Source organism: Mesoplodon bidens, assembly GCF_964165515.1.
Source record: "Mesoplodon bidens genome assembly, chromosome: 9".
In the NCBI taxonomy this organism is placed as follows: domain Eukaryota; kingdom Metazoa; phylum Chordata; class Mammalia; order Artiodactyla; family Ziphiidae; genus Mesoplodon; species Mesoplodon bidens.
The window spans coordinates 78,167,529-78,191,790 of NC_138166.1; the positions used below are offsets into that span (position 1 = coordinate 78,167,529).

Here is a 24,262-nt window from a genome sequence, read left to right on the forward strand (position 1 = left end):
TATTACTTGAGGGAAATAATGATAACGAAAATTTATTTTTTCACGAACAATTTGAAATAAACTGTCCAATGAAAGCTAACAGAACCTGTGAAATATAAAAGAAATAGATGATGAAACATTATTACCCAAATTTAAAGCCTAAAATGAGAAAATAAAAAGTGTTTAAGTGATAATGAAACCAAATTTCTACTTAAAGATAGTAAATTTAATGCTTGGTTTAAAAAGTCTTAAAGTTGACTCATGAATTATAATAAATTGTTTTAATGTTGCAATAAACAGCTTGTGAGAACCACATAGTCTATTGCTGCATCTCTAGCCTTTCTGCTTTCTGACTCTCCACTTATTTTTTAATTAGTCTCAAGTCAGGAAACTCTTGAAAAACAGACAAGTCTGAACACTGGTTCTTTCATTTTTTTTCTAGTTTATTTTTTAGTGATGTTTAAATGTAAGAGTTTTTGAACATGAGTAATTCCAGTATGTGACAATTTATAAATCAGATAAAATGAGGTGGTAATCAATTTACACTACAAAGAGATTTAGTGGAATAGTCCATTAAACTAGCAAGTGCCTCTACTCTTTATGAATATACATAAAAGGCTAAAGGCTTTAAACTAAAATGGCTAGAGGCTTTCAACTCAAATGTTATGAACCTCTGCCAAAGGACTATCAATCCCAAATAAAGAAAAAATATTAAAATTGTCATGCAAGTCAATTATATTTGATTTTTAATAAATCGATTCTTCAAGGCTTTATCATGTATGCAAAATAAGGATACATTTGCATGGATTCAAAGGTATCTTAACTTATGTCTACCCTGTGTCCAGATCAGTGAAAGATTCTGTAACAGTCTTTTCAGCAACTATAGATATAAGTAGATTCTCTTTTTGGATGAGCAGGTTCCCTGCCCCTGCATGATTAAACAAAGATGGTGTGACAGGAAGCTGGGGCAAAAGAAGTGAAGCAGGCAGAGAAGGGAGACCCCTTGAGAAGTTACAGAAAGCTTGGAGAGAGCTTAGGACTTCAACAGGTGGCAGAACTTGAGGGGATGAAGCAGCAACGCTGGCTTTCAAGCCAACATAAGCTGGATCTTTGAAAAGTTGGGAGACCCCAGCTGACATCTGTTTTAGACATCTTCAACTAATTAATACTGAAGAATGCCAAAATTAAGAACAAGGTAAGAGTCAACAATGCATGTGCAGAAGAGCAAATTCCCCTGTTTGCTCTGGTTTAGTTAATGTGGTATCCATGCCTTTGCATACACCATTAACAAATTAAACACCACATTTCTAAAAGGTGTTCAAGACAGTCAAATTAGGAAAACTCTTCAAATAAGTCACTCATTTTCACTGCCCCTAAACAAACTTTAAAAAATTATGCTAATAAAGATGTGGCACATATATACAATGGAATATTACTCAGCCATAAAAAGAAACGAAACTGAGCTATTTGTAATGAGGTGGATAGACCTAGAGTCTGTCATACAAAGTGAAGTAAGTCAGAAAGAGAAAGACAAATACCGTATGCTAACACATATATATGGAATTTAAGAAAAAAAAATGTCATGAAGAGCTTAGAGGTAAAACAGGAATAGAGACACAGACCTACTGGCGGTGGGCTTGGGGATATGGGGGGGGGCTCTGATGGGGCGGGGGAGAGGCATGGACGTGTATACACTGCCGGGCGTGGGGTGGATGGTTGGTGGGGGGTGGCCGCGTGGCACGGGGGGATCGGCTCGGTGCTTTGTGGCCGCCTGGAGGGGTGGGATGGGGAGGGTGGGAGGGAGGGAGACGCAGTAGGGAGGGGATGTGGGAACAGGTGTATACGTATGACTGATTCACTTTGTTGTAAAGCAGAGACTAATAAAAAAAAATTATGCTAATAATACCAAAAGGTATTGCAAACAAAGTATTTTTTTTCTTCATTTGTAGATAGCTGAGGTGTAATCATCTCAACTCCAAGAAGTCAGTGTTATCTTTTGTTTAAGAAATCTATCCCAAATGTTGGGAGTTTCAAAGAAGCTGACCCTAGACCATATCTCTGTAAAGGTCGACATATTGGCTTAGCACAAAATATTTATTTTCAACGAATTCACTTTGATTCTGTTTGGTAGATCTCTAGAACAACAAATGGAGAAAATGTTCCAAATCTAATATGTAATTCCATCATAACTCATTATGGTTTTCATTGAATCGCTTGGATTTTATAATCTTCTAAGTCAAAAATATATTTTATGAATTAGTCTTCTGATTTCATGTTCAAAGAGCACATGTCAATGACCTTGATGGGTAAGTGGGAAGTGAATGCTGGCCACAAACATGTTATGTTTCTAAATCCAACTTCGACTTTCTGATCTATTCTCTGGACTTGTAGGGGTCTGCCACTGGTTGTCTCTGTTACTGTTTTTTTTGTTTTTTTGGCAACACTTGTAGATCTGAAAACACAAATATAAGTTTTTCTTCAGTGAGTCTAGGGTCCAGAAGGAGAAGACATATGGATAAACAAATCAGTGCAATGAGAATTAAAGGTAATTTAATACAGACATGTTTACATGGTCAATTCCCTGGGGTGATATGATTGGTTTTGAAATGTAGAAAGCTGAGTACCTGTTCACTAAGACAGGATTACTCCTGCTTTCTAGCCTAAGCCAGATTACTAGTTCCCTTGAAACTAGAGAAGAAAATGGGGTTTTGGTATTTAATTGCAACCCTGCTGTCTGGGATCTTACTTTGCTTCTTCACCTATATCTGGCATCAGGGTTCTATGCTGTGCTCTGCCAAGTCTGACTCTCCTGGCTTCTGACTGTAGCTTATCCATCATAGAATCTTAGGAATGGGAAAACCCACCCTGGTTCAATTATCCAATCATTGTTTGAATCCTCTATACAACACTCTTAATAATAGGTTTTTCTGCTTAGGCTTAAATATCTCTGATGTTAGAGTCTCTTTATCTCTCCCAGCATAGCTTATTCCAATTTTGGATTGTTTTCAATGTTAGAAAGTCATTTCCTCTTTCAAAATAAATTCCTCTCCAAAAGTAATTTCTCTCCAAATTATATCTACTTGGGGTCATATGAAATGTTTAGTTATTTTTCCTCAGGATGTCCCTCTAAATATATGAATACTGATACTGTAGTCTCCTGAGCCTTACCTTTTTCATGACAGGGTCACACTTGCTTCACATATATCAAGACTCTTTACCAACCAGAGAGTCTTCTTCCAAAGAGTCTCTACTTTGTCTACATTCTTTGTAAAGCCGGTCATCTATAGCAGGGCACAACTTTCTTTAAGCAATGAAATATGGAAATATAGATGAGTTTTCTAAGCTATAAAAGATAACTAAAACTTTATCATGACAATAACAACAGTAATTTACATTCGTTTGGTGCTTTCTTTGGGAAATAGCATGAGAATAATGTTGGAAGCATGGGTTCTGATGAAGTCAGACTTCCTGGGTGAAAATCGTGTCCTCACCACTATCGGACGACTCATTTTATAGGTAGAACTCTTTACCTCTCTGTTCCTCACTATTACCACTTGCAAATATGGTTCATATTAGGATGAGCCTCACGGAGTTAAGTACTATGAGGATTAAATGAGCTGGTACAGGGAGAACCATCAGCACAGCGTTTAACACAAAATAACGGGTTACGTACTCTCTCCATTTCATTACCACACTTCACTCTTTTTCTCAATCACACTACTCTTTTTCTTGTCTCAGTGCCTTTGCACTTACTGCGCCCTTGCTTGAAAAGCTGACCCGCCTCCTCTTCACTGGCTGTCTTCTCTTCCTTCATATCTCAGCTGAAATGTCCCCCTCTTGGAAAGGCCCTCCCACGTCTGCTAAACTACTGCCTATCACATCACTCTGTTTATTCTTTTGACAATACTTCTCACACTCTGCCATTATCTTGTTTAGTTATTTGTTTTTCTTTCCCTAATAGAATGGAAGCTTAATCAGAGCAATACCTTATCTGGTCTGTCAACTGTTATATTTACAGAGAGTAGTAGTGAATAAATAAATCGATGAGTATCACCTACAATTATTCTTGTTATTGTATTTATTAGCATTTATCATTTCTCTTAGTTCTCATGAGTGCTCTCTGAAGCAGGCAGATCAATGAATTCACATTTTTGGAATAACTGAAATGTATAGCAATATGTATTTCACAAATGTAAGGGGAAACAGGGCCACTAAAATGAATAAATCCACTAAAACTCTCCAAACATTTCTAAGCAGCTGCAGAGAATTCAGTTCAGTGGAGCATGAAACTCTATTTCATGTGCCCCAGTTTGTCATATTAGGAAATTTCAATATGTGTATTAAAAGGAAACACTTATTTAGGGCCCCGAATGTAATGTTACCATGACAGATCTATTTAGTTTAGTCTGGATTTGACCTTGCAAACAAAATTCTAATGGAGGCTAAGTAACAGACTCTTAAAGAGTTACAAAACCGATTTTCACTGCAACATCCTACTTTCATTTATTTCAGTTAGAATTCCTAGCAGACTTGAATAAAGGGATGCTCACATGAAATGATGTATTTCTGAGGGCCCTGTATTATTTTCTAACCCAAATTATTTCTATACAAAAATCGTTCTTCATGACCATTTTTTTTCTTTTTTTTAGATTCCATATATATGTGTTAGCGTACGGTATTTGTTTTTCTCTTTCTGACTTACTTCACTCTGTATGACAGTCTCTAGGTCCTTTTGTACTAGACTTTCGTTCTGTTTCACACTAGGCACTCTATAAATATTTGATGAAGGAATGAATAAATGAACAAGTAAAAGCCGTATTTAATGGAATTAACTTTTGATGGGATCTGAAGATAATATAACACTTAGTATTCTTAGCTGCAGCAATGGATTTATGATACTCACTCACAGCTTCCTTGTTAGTGCTTGCATGTGACCAGTAGAATGCATCTAGGTGATCTGACTTTAGAGTATTTTGTGATAAGTGTATCAAGAAAGGAGGAACTGATAGTTCTATTTAGGAATTAAACCAGAAACTTTGGTCTTATAGGCAGCGTGTTCTTTAACCGAAACAATAAACAACATTGTAGGAAAATGATCAGAAGTCCTATTACCAATAGAAGGATCTCAGTTACGTTTGTGTCTCAGTCTTCAACTCTGAATCCCTGGTCCTCCCAGCAAAGGTAGGAAACAGAGCCTCTGTTATGCCTCATACTGATAATAAGTATGTGGGCTATAAGATTTGAGTGCAGATATGATGGTGGTGTCACTGTCACCACCACTGTCACTGTTCTCTGTTGCCCTGCTACTTCGTTGCTGGAAGAGCTTGGCTCTTCAGTTACTGGAGCAGAGGAAAAGTTGACCACAGGGGAGTTTACAGTGACTCCTAGGCAACTTTCAGAGCTATTCTACAAGAAGAGTATTTTATTCCTTAAACAAAGGAGTCATTTGCAGGGGTATTTTTGGTTCTGTGTTTGCTATCTCATTGGTAATAGACAGATTGCAGCAACAATGAAATCTTGCTCTGTATATTTCTCATCTTCCCACTGATAGTTTGCCTGCCTTTTGTTGAGGTCAGTTAGTTAACAGCAAATGCTACACTGAAGTCCTGCGATTAATCAGTTGGCATGGCCTTCAATCTCAATCCTGAATATTAAACACAGTGGGCTCATTTGGAGAGAAACAGGCAAATATAAAGGTCATAACATTAATCACAGAGTTACCTAAAGCCTGAACCTTTTCTTTCTTTTAGAAGTGATGGCTTGTCAGAGGGTGATGAGAGAGCAGCAAGACCTCTTCATGGTTTCTGGGAATTGTTAAATTTCAGCGGTGATTTTTCTGATTTTGATTAAATATTTGATACCAAGCTACAGCAGTAGAAACACTGTAGTATTGGGCTTCACCACTATCACTCTTCTCATTTTATAACAAAATGAAGGATGACAGAGGACTCTGTGGTCGTAACTGTTTAATAGCTTTTTTAAAAAAATTACCTTTGTCTCCCCCCACCAGAATTGAGACTGGGGACTGAGGAGATCTTCAATACTTTAGCCAGAATCTCCAGTTCCCTGACCTTTTCTAATTCCATCACACCCATCCTACTGATCTCCACTGTAAGACTGCAACTCCTTACCCTCTCTGCTTGTCCATCAGGACTACTGAACTTACAAAAACAAAAACAAAAGCACACACAGACACACTTTTGAGTGGTGCCTCTGCAAGTTCATGGTCGCCCACACCAGTGGAGTCCTCGGTGCTTTCCATCAGTCTTGAATGTCCACAGTTTCATGCTCTACTGGTTTCCTCAAGCTCCCTCTCTTACTTGCATCTCTCCCACAGCTAATGCATCCTGCTTCCAGTTTTCCTGAGAAAATAGGCAAAAGGGTTAAGAAAATTCATACTATCTGCCAGCCCATTTACATGTATTATCTCATTTAATTTGCACAGTCTAAGAGAGAGAGATTATTGCTTTTCTGACAGAGAAGGTAACTGAGGCACAGGTGAGTGGTGCCTGTAGATGATGGTGCTGAGATTGAACCAAAGTCAACTCAACTCCCAACCTCTTTTCCTTCCATGGGATGTGATCCTGCTCTACACCTGAAGCTCTGTGGTATGAACCATCAGATTTCTTACTCCCCCCATCTCTGAATGTTTACAAATCCATATTTCCTTGATTTTTTGTTATGTTTCTTTTCCTCTCATAGGCTAATAATCCTCCATCCATGATCTATCTTCTCCTCTTGGGGGAACCTTGATCATGGACCTCTCATTATTCAAACTCCTTCTTATAATAACTTTTCCCCTCAATATATATACATGCTTACATTTCTGTCTTAAAAAAAGCATTCCTCATGCTTGCATCAGTCTTTGTATGCTACCCTATCAATCTTCTTTCCTTCATAACAAGCTTTAAAAAAGCTCTTTTTTAATGCTACTCTGTCACCACTAATGTAGTCTTCTGCCTACTGTAGTCTGAATTCCAGGTCCACCATTCACTGAAATAGTTTTATTCTAGGAATACAAGGTTTGGAGTTAAGAAATAACAAAATCCAATAGTTACTCTTCAGTCATGACACTGTAAGCTTTCTAACGTGTATGATATTTACTTTGGGATAATCTCTCATTGCTGGAACCATCCTTCTATGACTTTCAGGATACCATTTTCTCCTAAATTTGCAATTCTTTTTCAGGCCACTTATTCTTAATTTCTTTGGGTGCTCCCTCCTCCCCTTAGGCTCCCTAAATGTTAATACTCTTCAGTGTCTCATCATTGACCTTCTTCTTGCTTATTGACTTTAATTGAAATACTTCATCCACGTTCATGGTTTTAAATTACCCCCCTCATTAATGTTTCCCAGTCTCTATCTGTAGTCTGGACTTCTTAATGGTTCTTGGACCCATATTTTTGATTGTCTAATGAACCTCCATGGAAATCTCAGTCTGTAGGTTCAAAGCCAGATGCAAAGTCTTTCTTTCTATCCATTCTCTCTATCAACATAACAGGTACCATGATACACCCAGGTATACTCCAGTCAGGATCTTGGGAGTCATCCTTTGCCTATATCCCTTTCTCACTTTCAAATAAAAATCATTTGAACACTCCTAAATCCTTTGAAATGACATCCTACTTTTAGTCTTCAATTCTGCTGTGTTAGTTTGTACCCCCAAAATTCCCTGCCTTGATTCAATTCTTCTTTACTTCTCTATAGGATTCATTTCATTTTCTCATTAAAGCACTGGTTAATTGTGAACCATTAGGAGTACCAGTCTGCTTGTTCTGCTCATTGATTTCATTTGTACCCACCACCTATTATCAGGTTGGAATTACTTATCTTCAGAGTAATAGTTTTTTACTAGGTCGGTGTCCTTAGATCTTCACCTTGTGTTTTTATTTTTGTTTTCCCCATGGTCTGTAAAAACTTAAGTTGTTTATTGCATTATAGAGCAGTAATTTTTATTGCTATTGTTTTCTTGAGGTTTTTATTTGTTTACCTCGGATTTTTCCAACTTGAAAAAGTCATAAACTTTTTTTTTTAAACAAGTTTTTTTTTAGTTTATTTATTTATTTTGGGCTGCATTGGGTCTTCGCCGCTGCACGCAGGCCCTCTCCAGCTGCAGCGAGTGGGGGGCTACTCCCTGCTGTGGTGCGTGGGCCTCTCACCGCGGCGGCCCCCCTTGCTGTGGAGCACAGGCTCCAGGCGAGCCGGCTTCAGCAATTGTGGCTCACAGGCTGTAGATTGCAGGCTCAGTGGTTGTGGCGCACGGGCTTAGTTGCTCCACGGCATGTGGGATCTTCCAGGACCAGGGCTCGAACCCACGTCCCCTGAACTGGCAGGCGGGCTCCCAACTACTGCTCCACCAGGGAAGCCCCAAGTCATAAAATTTTAAACAGGAACTTTGAAGTAAGTTTCTGATCGCTCTCTCTATTTATACTGAACTTCAATTAATAATGTTCTTCAATATCATAGTGCTTAAGGAAGCTTTGTGCTAGCATTTTCCTGAATCAGTTGATAACTACCTTCCCTGACATTTGTAACCCTCTGTCAATTGGATATATCTGCCAGGTTTGCAAAGATTTTCTGCTGCCCTGATGTGAGTGTCCCATTAGGGCAGATAATAAGGGAAAATGCAGTCTTGACTAAACAGCTTCTCGTGCTGAAATTGTTTGCATTTGATCTACTTTCAGCGCAGTTTTAATAGCAACCATTATCTATATTCACCAACTGCTTTGCTCTCTCTAGCTCCTAAAACCTCTATTTAACCAAAACCATAAGCAGGCACACTGATTTGTGCGTGTAAAAATACATCCTCATTCTTGTTCTCAACACAGAAAGTTACCTCAGACATCTTTCTTCCTTTGCTTTCAAATTATGTGATGACACTTACTGGTGTGACATAAAATCACTCAGTGACTGTTATTCAGTACTTCAGGGGTTTATTTTCTAATCTTTGAGGAAGCTCCCTTTCTCAAGCAGCTGATTGCCTTATCTGAAAAGTGCATACTTAAGTATATATATACAGTTTGCTGGAGTACTAAGTTATATGCTATACTTTTATTGAAAATAACACTGGTTTATTTCATTTTTGTATTTGAATAAACTGAAATTTGAATCCAAGACATTTCCCTGCTGATAGCTTTATGCTTTTTCAGTGACTTATAAATTTTGGCTTTTGGTATATTTGTTAGCACACATAAAGCAAGTCCAGGGTAATTTATAAAGCTTTGATTTATGGTATATGGAATCTTGAGCAGAGTTTATTCAAAGCAGTTACTTGCAGTTAATGCCACAATCATTACTACAGTCTACCTTCCAGTATTACATTTATTTTTGCCTCTTAATAATAATAATATTTTTATATGTAAATGTGTAGAGCCACAAACATTTTCGTACATCAAAACCTGGACTAGGGCTTCCCTGGTGGCGCAGTGGTTGAGAGTCTGCCTGCCGATGCAGGGGTCATGGGTTCGTGCCCCAGTCCAGGAGGATCCCACATGCCGCGGAGCGGCTGGGCCCGTGAGCCATGGCCGCTGAGCCTGTGCGTCCGGAGCCTGTGCTCCACAACGGGAGAGGCCACAACAGTGAGAGGCCCGCGTACTGCAAAAAAAAACAAAACAAAACAAAAAAACCTGGACTAGACAAGAAATTCATTAAGATTAAAAGCAATATGTATTTTTCTTAACGATATCTTGGTCTTTAAAGAATCAGTTCTAAGTCTACTGTTATTCAAAGCTTGTTATATATCAGTAACTTATGATAACCTTGAAAAGAAATAAATATTGGGATTTTAAAATCATATTTAAATGAATTTTCAGTGGATGTCTGTTGAATACCTTACACTGTATTATAATTATTTGATCCATTTTTCTGATATTGGAAGGTAGGACTCAACAGGAATCATGCAAAAAAGAGAGAGGAAGAATGATTTTTTCTTTGACTTTCATTTTCATCATTTTCTCACTTTTTTCTTCAAATATTAAAAATCTTCATTGGTATTTTTTTTTTTACTCATTCCTTCTTTATTTTAAACTTATTTTTCCTCAGTTGATATCTTTATGTTAGAGACTGGTGGAGTGATAAATACTTCCCTACACGGAATGTTTTTTAGAATGTGTTCCTGTTTAGAAGGTGTGTAGTACAAAGATATTGAAGCGTAGGTAACTGTAGATATTTTATTGAAGTATTTATTCATTCAGGAAATGTTTATTTAATCCTTAAGTGCCAGGTTCTAAGAAAGGTTCTGGAATTACGATACAAATAAGAAACAGACATATTGTAGTTCAAATAAATACAAGGTACCTCAGCCATTCAGGCTGCTATAACAAAATACCATAGACTGGTGGCTTATAAACAACGGAAGTTTATTTCTCACAGTTCTGAAGACTGGAAGTCAAAGATCAAGGCACCAGCAGATTTTGTATCTAGTAAGGGCTGCTTCCTAGACCATTATTTTTTCACTGTAACCTCGCATTTCAGAAGAGGCGAGGGATTTCTCTGGCATCTCTTTCATAAAGGCGCTAATCCTTTGTGTTAGTCAGAGCCCTTATGACCTAATCACTTCCTAAAGGCCCCACCACCAAATGGCATCACATTGGAGATTAGGATTCTAACATACGCATTTTGGAGGGACATAAACATTCAGTCCATTGCACAGGGATTATGCACAAATCAGATAAAGACAAATAGAAGATGCCAAGGGAAATGTCCGCTAATTATGCAGCCTCCCTCTCCCTGCTCATCCTGCATTCCGGCCAGCTCAACCTCTCTGATAAGGCAGCAGTAAGCTCCTTAGCCTTCCAAAGCCTCGGTGCCTCCCACTGGCCTCCCCAGGTATGTCTGATCACAGACTGCCTTTCCATCTCCCTCTGTAGAAGTCCTCGGCATTCACCCTCCGCTCACAGGGCCCAGCTGGACTGCTCGCTTCTCTCTGAGCATTGCCTGCACTTTTCTGCCGCCATGAGTTTGCTCAGGCTCATTGCTCAACCAGACATGCTCTCAGTTCCCCTCTGCCTGTCAAGATTCCACCCATCCCTCAAGGCCTGCATTGTGTGCTTTGATATCCACGTTTACCTTCTTTCATCACATCTACTCCTTTAGTCATTTGTCTACTTTTTCTTGAACATGCCCCCAGCCTTCTGGGATGCAAGAATAAACAAGCAAGCAAACAAACTTGAACTCATGCACATCTCCTACAGAGCCTACAATCACTTTCCATTCTGCTTGGAATCCAGAGTGCACAGGATGTAAATATTGAATACATTCACTTGGTGTTCAAAGCCTATTTTCCAAGCATTTAATTTGCTTCTACTATGTGCCAGACTCAGAGCTTGGCAATAAGATACAGATGCGATAGCCAAGTTGACAAACAGCATACACTCTGTGAAGTGCTCCAGTACAGGTGAGCACAGCAAATTTATTGGAGTGGTACTAGTTCAGGTGAGTCAATAAATGGATGAATACGTGAATGAATAATTTATTTTAATTCTTTAGAGCTTACATTTAGTACTCTGCAGTCCTCCTGATGGGTAAATCACCCTGATAATCTTCTGCTGCAACTACAATGCATATCCTAATTTCTTCCTTCACAACATTTGTTAATAACTCTCAAGTGATACAATATAGTTCTAATGAATTCTGTACACCTGCTTTCTTGGGTATGTCATCCTGGTTTTTATTACGACATGGACTGAGGTCTCCAACTGCAAAATTAAAAACATTAATTTGGGAATTTTAAAAGTGATGTTTAAGCATAAGGTTAACCTAATGGTTCATTATTAAAAACAGCTAAAGTATATTTAATGCTTCTTTGATTTATGTTTCATCCTTGTGTGCAATCTTAACACTATATTAATTTACTTTCCCTGAGTCTCTACTTATGATGATTTGAAACATCCTCTTTTCGGAGTTCACTGCAAAAAGAACATCGAGGTCTTATTTTGGGGGGCTTTTTCTGTTTTACAGCCTTTTGACTAAAAAACTTCTTTTTGCCTATTCTGGTTCTTCTTTTTTGTCTGTTAATCACAGAAATTAAGGAGGCTTCCTGAACCTACCTATACCATACTTGACATCATGATCTAGTAGGTATTTTAAACTGAGTCTACACTCATACACTTCAGAGATCCAGTGACTCAGGATCATTGTGTTGTACAAGGTCAGAGAACATACAACTTGGACACGAGATCTTTCTTTATATCCTTCAGCAGAAGTTTAGTGGGGACTACTCAACAAAATTGCCATATAACAAACAGTCAGATGTGATCTGCAGTTGAGTTTAGAAGTGTTTCTTTAGTCAGTCAGTTTTCCTTCTTTCTTTTTTCTTGTTTTCATCCTATGTTAGACCCCTGTGAGCTCAGACTCATAAAATGAAAGACATCATCATTTTTTGTCTGTTTCAGTCATTCAACAAATGTTCATTGAATACCTACTATGTGCCAGGCTTTTTTTCTAGACACTAGAGTGTGGGGGGTCATCTTGGAATCCTGCCTACCAGGTAAGTGGGGAACAAAATTGTGAAAGGGGCAAGAGAAGAAGCTGGAGACTAATTAGAAGGCGCTGGAGATGTCTCTTAGCAGGAGAAAAATAAAGTAAGGGGAGGTGATTGAGAATGACTGAGGGAGGGACGTGTATTTTATACAGATTGTTCAGAGAAAGCCTCTCTCCAATGAGATGCATTTGAGCAGAGACCTGATTGGAGCAAGCCTTGCAGACAGTTGGGGCAGAAGATTCCAGAAAGAGTAGCAGCAAGTGGAAGTGGTAAGCTTCGAGGCTTTGCATGCTTAAGGAACAGAAAAGAAGCCAGTGTGGCTAGAATAGAGTGATCACCACAGAGTGGTAGGAAGTGAGATCAGAGTGGATGTGAGTGGTGATATCTTATAGGATCTGTCAGCGCTGGGAAATAGTCTGTATTTTATTCTAAGATGAAACGGTATTGGAAGGACCTGAGCCAAGGGGTTACATGCAGTCTGATAGGTGCTTTAAAGGATAACTTTAACTACAGATTGCATTCGTTTTCTTATGTCACACAACAAATTATTACAGATTTAGTGGCTTAAAACAACCCATTTTTCTTATCTCACATTAGATGTGGGTCATGAGTCAGAGAGGAGGGCCTACTTAGCCAGATTCTCTGCTCAGGGTCTCACACATCTAACATCAAGGTGCCAGCCGGGCTGTGTTCTCATTTGCAGCCCAGGGTCCTGTTCCAAGCTTGTGGAGGTTGTTGGCAGAATTCACTTCCTTGTGGTTCCAAGATTGAGGTCCAGGTCCCCAGTTTTTCGTTTGTTTGTTTGTTTTTAGCACCTTAACCATTTTTTCTATTGTGGTAAAAAAAAAAAAACTCATCACATAAAATTTATCATCTTAACCTTTTTTACGTGTACAGTTCAGTAGTGTTAAGTATACTCACATCGTTGTGAAACAGATCTCCAGAAATTTCTCATCTTGCAAATCAGAAATCCTATACCATGAACCAATTCTCCTTTCCCTCCTCCCCTCATCTCCCGGCACCCACCATTCTGCTATCTCTCTCCCTATGCATTTGACTACTTCAGCTAACTCATCTAAATGGAATCATACAATATTTGCCTTTCTGTGATTGGTTTATTCTTTGATTTTGTTGGCCGTCAGGCTGCCGGGGTGGGGCTGAGGGAGCCCTCTCAGATGCTAGGGGCCACTCTCAGTTCCTAGCCATGCACCCCTTGCACAACCTGACAGCTTACTTCTTCAAAGCCCCCAGGAGAATCTCTCACACTTTAAATCTCTCTCTCTCTTTTTCCAATTTGCCGAGACAGAGCCTTCTATAACATGACATAATCATCCCCATCACCTTTGTTGTCCAGTGTCACCTAATCAAGGAAATGACTATTACATCATATTCAGAGGTCCCGCCCACCCTCAACTGGAGGAGATTGTACAGGGTGTGTACAACTGGGTGTGGGAATTTGGGGGGTCGTCTCGGAATCCTGCCTACCAGGTAGGTGGGGAACAAAATTGTGAAAGGGGCAAGAGAAGAAGCTGGAGACTAATTAGAAGGTGCTGGAGATGTCTAAGCCGTTGCTTCTCAAAATTTAACATGTGTGTGAATCTCCTGGGGATTGGGTTAAATTGTAGATTCTGACTTGGTAAGGGTACAGTGGAGGCCTGACTCTCCTGACAATCTCCTAGGTGATGGTGTTGCTGCACGTGGAACAGCAAGACTTACAGGCCAGTGATGACGGTGGCCTGGGCTAAGGGTGCTAACAGTGGAGATGAGAAATTATCTGATTAAGGACATATTTTGAAGGTAGACGCAAAAGGGCTTGCTGAGGAGGAAACAGAGGCACCAGGATGACTTCTGTGTTTAGGGGATGGCAGTGATTATAGGAGGCACTTGTAGGGCAGAAATCCAGTGTTCAGTTGTGGATATGCTACGTTAGAATCCAAGTAGAGATGAGCACTAAATACTGTGGACAAAACAGGTTATAAATCATATTCAGTGCCCTAGAGACTTAAAACTTTGTGTTTCTATGTACCACAACTATGAGACTCTTCCTAAGTGTGCTCAGAATTTATTGTACTGTTTGAAAAAATGTAAGCAATAAAAAGAGCTTTATTGATTCGTACTGCCGTTTCTTTCTCTGCTTCTCTTGCACTGACACTAGTAAAACAAGCAGTGTTTTCCTGTCCCCATGCCAGTGTTCTTTACAGTGAAATTAACGTATTATTACTCAGATTGTTAAAGCTGTTCCCAGAAGCCAAAATGTGCATCACTGTGCATATTTAAAGCATATTGTATTCAAGCACTCTCTAAAAAGAGAGCTAGATTTTAAAATAAGTTTTCAGCACCTATTATTGATTCTGGTGTATGCCTCACTAGGAGATGAATTACCAAATTTTCCCTGGCTATATAGGCAGTTTCATGGTGCGACTAATTATTATTTCTTTCCTGGGTTAAATTATGCAAAATTAGCTTTATCACATTATGAGAGCTTGCATGTAACTCGATCCTCACTGATTCCCTTATCACAAAAAGAAGATGGCATAGACTAGAGTTGTATGGAGTGTATGTTTTCTTATAATTTCTCTGAACATCAACCATGTGAAATCTTGGCCTTACCCATACTCATGTTCTGAAAGAAAAGCATTTGAAAGGATAGAAGCTGGGGCTTCCCTGGTGGCGCAGTGGTTGATAGTCCGCCTGCCGATGAAGGAGACGCAGGTTCGTGCCCCGGTCCGGGAAGATCCCACGTGCTGCGGAGCGGCTGGGCCCGTGAGCCATGGCCACTGAGCCTGCGTGTCCGGAGCCTGTGCTCCGCAACGGGAGAGGCCACAACAGTGAGAGGCCCGCGTACTGCAATTAAAAAAAAAAAAAAGGATAGAAGCTGAAAACGGTGTGGCTACCTACTCTTTCATGGAATGGCGGCAGAAATGCTAGAGTTTAGCCAGAGAAAAGGTTGAGACTTGGACCCACAACATTGCATATATTTTAATAGATGAACGTTAAATAAAACATACCCATTGTTAGCACTGCTTGGGTGCTTAGCTAAGTTAATGTCCAGTGAAATACGTTATGAGAGATGGTTTGTGGTTTCAGGTAGTGGTGAAATAAAGGCAACATAGGGCAACTTGGGTTTAGAGGACTATTCATTCTGTGGAACAGATGAAAATTCACTTCACTATAAACAAAAATCTTCAGAGAAAGCCCCGTTTTATTTTTTCTATTGTTAAATCATAAAATCTGTTAGGCTTTATAACCAGGAAAAAAAAGGGGGAGAGGGTAAGGAAGGAGATATTTCAAGAAGAGCCTGGTGATTACATTTTTATAAATAAGCCCTGAGCAGATGGAAATTAAACCAAATCGTTCAACGCAGGGATAAGAGAAAGTCTAAAGGAGCCTCCCCCCCACCCCATCCCCATGGAGAGTACTAAGGAAGTCAGAACTTAACTCCTCTCATCTGGACATGCTTCAATCTGGAACCCTGAGCTAGGACTAACTATCTGATAGGACAAGTAGGTTTTCTGTTGATCTGGAAGAGCGTGATGGCTAAACAAGGCCATTGTTGAACCCTGTACTTGTTCTATAAGCATCTTCTTATAGTGTATCATATTAAAACCCAGAATCTAAATCTAGGCATACAGTTGTTTCTCAGTATTGGAGAAGGATTGGTTCCAGGATTCCCTCGGATACCAAAATCTGTGATGCTCAAGTCCTTTATACAAAATGGTGTAGTATTTGCATATAACCTACATACATCCTCCCGTTTTCTTCAAATTATCTCTAGATTATTTATAATACCTAATACAATGAAAATGCTATGTAAATAGTTGTATATACAACGTAAATGCTATGTAAATAGTTGCCAGTGATTGGCAAATTCAAGTTTCCTTTATGGAACATTCTGGAATTATTTTTACCGAATGTGTTTGCTCTGAGATTGGTTGAATCTGCAGAAGTGAAACCTGTGAATACAGAGGGCCAACTGTAATTATTTTAAGAATTGGTTTAAAGATGTCCCAATTTTCCCTACTATTGTGTCTATTTTTATGTAACATATTAACTACTTTATAAATATAAAATTTAGCTTTTGCATGGTAATTTAAAAAACTAACTTCTTTCTTTTTTCCCCCCTAGGAGCATTGAATCAAAAAAATTGGGGAAAGAAATATCCAACATGTAATAGCCCCAAACAATCTCCTATCAATATTGATGAAGATCTTACACAAGTAAATGTGAATCTTAAGAAACTTAAATTTCAGGGTTGGGATAAAACATCTTTGGAAAACACATTCATTCATAACACTGGGAAAACAGGTAAAATATTTGCATTTTGTTTCTCACGTTAATATGTTTATCAGACCTAGAGTATGTTTAGGTTATTTTCCTTTTATTTTCCTTTGAATGATGTATTCTGAACTGGATAGAAACTATAGGTAGAAGAAGTCAAATAGAAAATTGGAAGTTTAGACCTTCTGAAAATGTGTACAAAAAATTAAATGACCAAAGTCATAATATCATGTTCTCCAGTAATATAACAATAAAGATGCCTCCACTGGAAGAGCTGTTAAAGATAGCATAATATATAGCTATTGTAATTTAATAACTCCATCACTGGTTAATCACTTAGTCAATCAGGATTTCTTTTTCTTGGGCATTTTATTTGCTCTTGTCTGCTCAGCCTTGTGCTGTGTTCAATATTTGGATGTGAAAAAAGCAATCTACTATAAATGAATTTTAAGAAATTACTAGCCCTTCTATTAGAAAGTTGAAAATTATATACCATCCTTAGGAAGCGCTAAGTTTTTTTTCTTAGTATGCAAAATATAATACCATAAAAAATTCCAGTAAACAACAGATAGACAAAATAGTTTATAAAAGTGAACAGTATTGTTCTTCTGATCTTATATGTTAAATGAAATCATATGTATATCAGGAAGTTATGTAAAAACAAATATAGGAAAAAGATTAGAAAAAATATTCACTATAATAGTAGCTATGTTGGTGTGGTTTTATCATTAGTGGTGTTTTTCTCTGTTTTCCATATTTTGGTAATATAATTATTTGAATGTGGTAATTTAATTTTAAGTCCCATGAGGGTAGGAATTTTCAACATCAGTGCCTGATAAATAATAAGCACTCAGTAAGTATTTGCTGAATGAATAATTTGAAAAATTATTACATGTTATAATATATTATTAATTTAATACATAATAGTATATTGTCCCAAATCTTGACATTTTAATTACCAGTTTTAAAGGATGTTACAAAGCAGTAAAGCATGTAATCTCTGCTTTATTTTTCTTAGTGGAATGTGGTAAAGCACTTGATCTTTAGAGCCACACTTTTTAGGTTCACTACTGGCCATTTAAAGCACAGTGTGGAACCTTGAGCAAGTTACTTAACCTCTCTGTGACTCAATTTCCTTATCTGTTAAATAGGGATTGTAATGGTATCTTCTTTCTAGGGTTGTGTGAGGATCAAATATTTAATACATGTAAAGTAGTGTAATGCATGGCATGTCATAAGTGATAAATGTTGACCATTATTGTTATTGTGTTTGTTGCTATTGTTATTATTCATGAAAGTTTATATCTCTAGCTGGCTGGTGTCCACTGGAAAAAAAAGCACAGCCTAAAAGTTAAGAATTATGTTTTATTTGGCAGACTTTATACTGGCCAATGTGTTGGATTCTGTTCCTAATGCCAACAGTGGTTTCTGCTTGATAGAACAAAGACTATTTAAATCTGATTGAGAGACATTGAAATCTTGCATTAGGGTCTCCAGAGAATCATTCATCTCCAGATGACTCCTAAAGTACAGTCAGATAGTATCTGCTACGGAACTGAAATAGGAGAGTTTAAGATTCTGAGAGTTGCAACCGAGGGTTCAAACATGAGATGGCTTAAACCCCTTCAATAGGAATGAGTCTCCCGCCTTCCTTGCCACAGTCTAGGACAGAAGTTCTGAAGCTTGTTGAAGCCTGGAGTGATGCTTGGAGGCATAAGGAGATGGGACAAAAGCAGCAGCCTTTTAAAGAGTAGAAACAGACTGACCTTGAGAAGGTTGGGGGTTCCCCCAGGAAAAGACTTCCTCCTTCCACCCCTCTGTTCCTTCTCCCTTTAACTATCCCCTCACTACCATCTGATGCATTAGGGGAGCAGGGCTTTGGACACCAAACAAACAAATCTTGGAACACCAAACAATCAGGGCAAGTGGACTGCCTGTCTCCTGCTTTTAGTGCTGTATAGCAGTTAAGGTCTTAGGTTTATTTTACATTTGTGGCAATAGGATACATTAAGTATACTATGCAGAGTTACAAAGTTCAGCTTCCAAAATGGTAACTTTTTAAAAAATTTATCAAATAAATGATTTTATTAATGTACTTTAATAGATGAAAATTTAGTTAAATTTGCAATTTTGATTCTCAGAAACTTAGATGCAATTTAATTTTTTTTAAGTGGAAATTAATCTCACTAATGACTACCGTCTCAGTGGAGGAGTTTCAGAAACGGTGTTCAAAGCAAGCAAGATAACTTTTCACTGGGGAAAATGCAATATGTCATCTGATGGATCCGAACATAGTTTAGAAGGACAAAAATATCCACTGGAGGTAAGTCAATAGTTCCAGTAGTTACTATTTCATTTTCTAAATCATTGGGATTTTATTTAGCATATAATTTGATTCATTTGTAATCACCTTTATAATTTATACAGTTATATTTTGTTTACTTGGTTAATATCTGCCTTCTTCACTAGCCTAAGCTCAATAAGACCCATATGTGATTTTCCACGTCTGGTCATTATAGATGATCAATAAATACTGATGAGTGAATGAATGAAGTTCTTTCCATAGCCCAGTAGGAATAAAAGGGGAAATTTTTATCAACATACTGGAGAATCAAAAAGCTTCAAATTAAAATGAGAAAATTTTCAGATTTAAAATTGGCAAAATAAATATAATTATAATAAATAGTGTGAGTGCAGTGAAATATGTAAACACTTGCATACATGTCTGGAGAAAGTATAAATTGGTAGACTTTCTGGGAAGCAGTTCACTTGTTTTTATCAAGAACTTTAAATGTTTTATTCTCAATATTCACATTTCAATTTGTAGCAATTTAGTCTGAAGAATAATTAAGGACATACTCAAAAATTTATGTTCAGAGACTTATTTACAATAATAAAAATTGAAACAAAAGGAAATGATTAAATACATTATGATAGATTACTATAGATCTTGTAAAAATCATGTTTTTCAATGATTTATTTACACAGAAAAAGTTCATCATAAGTGCTTTTAAAAAGTGGAATGTAAAATAGTATACACAGTATTTTTTAAAATTAATTATTTATTTATTTATTTTTGGCTGTGTTGGGTCTTCCTTGCTGCACGCAGGCCTTCTCTAGTTGTGGTGAGCAGAGGCTACTCTTCATTGCGGTGCGCGGGCTTCTCATTGTGGTGGCTTCTCTTATTGTGGAGCACGGGCTCTAGATGTGAGGGCTTCAGTAGTTGTGGCTCGCGGGCTCTAGAGCGCAGGCTCAGTAATTGTGGCTCATGGGCTTAGTAGCTCCGCGGCATGTGAGATCTTCCCCGACCAGGGCTTGAACCCGTATACACAGTATTATTATTCCAAATTTTGTAAAACATGAAACTAATTAGTGGCTGAGAGTACAGTCTGAGTCAAATGGATGAGGCTTGAATACTGGCTTCACCATCTAGTTAGTAGCTATATGACATGACATTGTAAAAATTATTTAATTTCCCTAAGCTTCTGTTTCTGTTCTGTGAAACTGACATAATAGTAGTAGCACATCTCTGTAAAGTTATTATGAGGATTAAATGAAAGATTGAATTATTGCTATTGTAAAAATAATTGAAGGAAACCAAGAAAACATTAATAGTGATTTTCTCTGGGTAATGGCATTATAGGTGCCTTTTCTTTTCTCCTTTAAAGTTGTCATATTTTCAATATTACCTGTAATAAATCTGTATTACTTTTATAATCCAAAATAGTTATTGATAATAAAAATAAGATAAATTAGTTATTTCATAAAGGATTAAAAATATTTTAATGTGGAGAAGCACATTCAAGTTTATGACTTCTAATTTTTTCAATATCCTTAAAGAAAAGCATATTTATCAAATTTGGTTTGTTAAAAATACGAAAGTCAACCCATTAAACACATAACATTCTCACTTCCGAGAGTTTAGCTCTCTCACAATGCTACTTAGAACAATGGTGAAAATCAAGAAAAACTCTAACAATAACAAAAGCTGTGATTCAGCAAAATAAATTATACAGAATCTGTGTACTAAACCTCATGTATTTTTCTTATTTAAAAGCCCCTCAAGTTGTCTCTCAGAGATGTCATTTGTTTGTTGTTTGCTTTTTATTTTATTTTTTAAAAACATTCATGGTTTTTATTTTATTTATTTATTTTATTTATTTTTATTTTTTTGGCCGCGCCACACCGCTTAGCGGGATCTTGGTTCCCTGACCAGGGCCCACGGTAGTGAAAGCCCGGAATCCTAACCACTGGACCGCCAGGGAATTCCATCTTGTTTGTTTTTCAAAACACTCTCCACGTAATTGTGCAAAAAGGGAAACTGGCGGGTATGCTTGACCTGCTCTTTCTTTCCGGCCTCTCACATCCTATAATCAGCGCCTCAGTTCTGCCCCTAAATGATGTGGGAGGTCAGAAAAAGGTTCAAACCACCTTTGTCTCTTACTTGAGTATCTAAGTCCCTGCAGCTAGTTTCTCTCCAGTCTTAATCCCTTCTGCTCTCCCCCCTTCTCCCCAGCCCTGCCCCCTTCCCATCAGGGACTTCTATTGCCCTCCAGCCCAAACTGCTGGGACTGCCTGTGTGGCCCCTGCCTACTTCTCCAGCCTCATATCTCTCTTCTCCTCTCACGTGTGCTCAACTGAACTTCTAACAAACTATTTTCCATTTGCCACACTTCTCATACTTTCTTGCCTGTAGGCCTTTTCCTAGCCGGTCCCTCTGACCTGAACACACATTCATCTCTTCTGCTTTTTCATCTGTCAACTTTAAAGCCACTCATGCTTCAGGGGTCAACTTGGAAATCCTCTCTCTGAAAAGGTTTTGGTGACCACCCAAGGCAGGAGCCACTGCCTTCCTCTGCTTCACACCTGCTATTTCTCTGATCCATAGCCCTAACTGCACATTAATCTTTTCAGAGGCTTTCTGCTCTTCCCTTAATTATATGTCTAAACTACCTGAGTTATCAAATTTCCAAGCCCACGACACTAGGAGCACCAGCTTGTAAGTGAGTGTGGAGGCTGTTATAGATAGATGTGTGGACTGAAGTAGAAAGGAACAAGGGATAGCCTCGCACCAGGGTGGGGGAGACTTAAAATAAGGAATGTATGACTCCTTTGGTATTTTTTAGGTAGAAGCAGAGAGTTCTTGAGAGTTTCACTGTTAGTAGAGCACAATACAATAATGTCCAAAACTGGTAGCTCAGACCATCAAGAAAGGCATGTCCATTCAGGAAAGAATGAAACCATATTTGAAAGAATTCCATCAAAATAGTGAAAATAACATTTGATAATTTATTACATTTGATAAGTGCTCTAGTAAGTTATTCAGTGTCCCCTGGTCATCACAAAGTGGTAATTTCAGTTCTAGACCTGTCCAACTTTGTATTTCTTTCTTCACTGAAGGATAAGTGATAGTTGTGTATACATGTAATTGATAAAATATTTTGAAGATTCACAAAATATAGAATTATATAGTTTATAGAATTTTTCAAATAGAATTTAATGAACTGATAAATTATTTTATCATCTTTTTGCTGACTTTTCTGTGAAGTCTTTGTATGTAATAAAGCCATCTTTGTTACATTTATAGATGCAAATCTACTGCTTTGATGCGGACCGATTTTCAAGTTTTGAGGAAGCCGTTAAAGGAAAAGGGAAGTTAAGAGCTTTATCCATTTTATTTGAGGTAATCATTATACAGAGATTTAGCACTAACTTTTCAATCATGGGGAATATCAAAACACTTTTTAACAAATAGAAGGGCTCATAAGTGGAATGATAACTGGGGATTATTTTCAAAGAGAACAACTTCTTGGCTGGTATGTTTAAAAGGGGACTCTTGTATTTGTCAGTTGGATATGTCACTTCCAGCTGCAGCAAATCTGTGCACTCGTACACTACAAGATTTGCTTATTTGCAAAGCATCAGCATGATACAGCAGTAACTGTGAATCGTAACATTTTAAAATGTCCTTTTCTTAATGGAAAATTTGAAAATTATCTGGTTTTTGTTTGGTTTATTCTTAACTCGCTGTGAAAAAAAGTGTGCGTTTAGGACATTACTTTTGAATACTTAAAATAGAATTTACTAATCTTTACATTTTATTGAATAATTAGTCAAATATTTTATGCAATTTTTAGAACATCATTCTTCTTTCACAGGTTGGAATAGAAGAAAATTTGGATTACAAAGCAATTATTGATGGAGTTGAGAGTGTTAGTCGTTTCGGTAAGCTATTTGGAGAAATCTCTATCTTCCAGATTTACTTTGGATGCACATGCATTTTTACAATGTTATAAAAATCACTTGTTCCAAGGAGGAAGGGCAGACGTGTGTAAAGAGGAGCAATCTCTCACATCTTACACTTGACAATTTACACATTTCTCACTAAAGAACAATTTATCAGAACTTTTTGTCACATAAAATCATAAAACGTTAATGTAAGTAGGAAGTTGGAAGTTTCTAATTCTTTTATTGAAAATAATCTAATCACATTATGCATTGAAATGTATTTTTATTCTGTCTCTGCATTGTACATCTGTAAAAGACTCTATAATCTGAAAGCAGTTAATTTTATACAATTTATATTTTAAAGTGACAAGGGAATTGTTACTCAAGTTCAGATGTATTCCCTGGTGGTTTCCTTGATAAGTCCTTTGCTTTACCAATATGATGAGATAAGATTTTTGGAAGGTGAATGCTTACATAGAACAAGGTTCAGTATACTTATCTATTGTTCTGCCTGCTATCTCACGGATCTTGTAATTTGTTACAGCAAATGCTTTTGACAACATGGGCAAGAGACAGCAAACCTGTTGTTATTGTTGTTTTATTTTTATTAAGCAGAGAATTAATGTTGTCCTGAGTTATCAATAAAGGAGGATTATTCCTCTCCGGGAAGCTGCAAAATTTGAAATCAGAAACACAACTCACATAGATCCTTTTCTTGAAAGCAGAAATCTGGCCTAGGGTTGATTCATCTTTGTTAATTATATGTGAGAACTTGAATTGACCAAACTTTTCAGAAGTCAGGCATAGGTGAGCTCCTGCAGTGCAGCTTTCTTTCTTTCTTTCTTTTTTTTTTTTTTTTGTGAAAGGTGCAATCAAACGGCATAAAGCTGTTAGTTATCTCCCTCCATCCACCTAGATTGCAGAATTCAACATTGAATGCCATAAGCCACACTTAATTTTTCCCTCATTTAGTCAGAAAGTGGAGTCTATGCAGACTGCAAGAAGGCAGCTAGTTTGAATTCCTAAACTTAAAATGATGTAAAATATGAACCTGAATGTTCCCAGGCCTTGCACCAGCCTGTGGGACCACAAAAGTGATACTAACACTGGTTGTTAGTCCTGATTTGTGCAACTGTGGCACTTTGACCACTCTCTTGAGGCCTCTTCAGTTGTTTCTGGGGGTCTCTAGGAAGGTGTAGTCTGACCTTAAGAACCAATTTGCTCATGTTCTTGGACTGAAGTTTCCTTTTTAATATCTGCTGTCTATAAGCCATTGAGGGGGATGCTTCATCAGAG

At 37.7% G+C, this 24,262-nt stretch overlaps 1 protein-coding gene across 5 annotated transcripts in view; it reads left to right on the forward strand.

Annotated features, from left to right (window-relative positions):
- PTPRZ1 (protein tyrosine phosphatase receptor type Z1) overlaps positions 1-24,262 on the forward strand; it is a 167,243-nt gene that overhangs the window by 72,792 nt on the left and 70,189 nt on the right. For all 5 annotated transcript variants that reach the window (XM_081244031.1, XM_081244032.1, XM_081244029.1 and 2 more), the window contains 4 exons: positions 16,586-16,765; positions 18,910-19,061; positions 22,326-22,421; positions 22,897-22,963. In XM_081244031.1, coding sequence (XP_081100157.1) covers positions 16,586-16,765; positions 18,910-19,061; positions 22,326-22,421; positions 22,897-22,963 — 495 coding nt within the window. The remainder of the gene's footprint in view (positions 1-16,585; positions 16,766-18,909; positions 19,062-22,325; positions 22,422-22,896; positions 22,964-24,262) is intronic.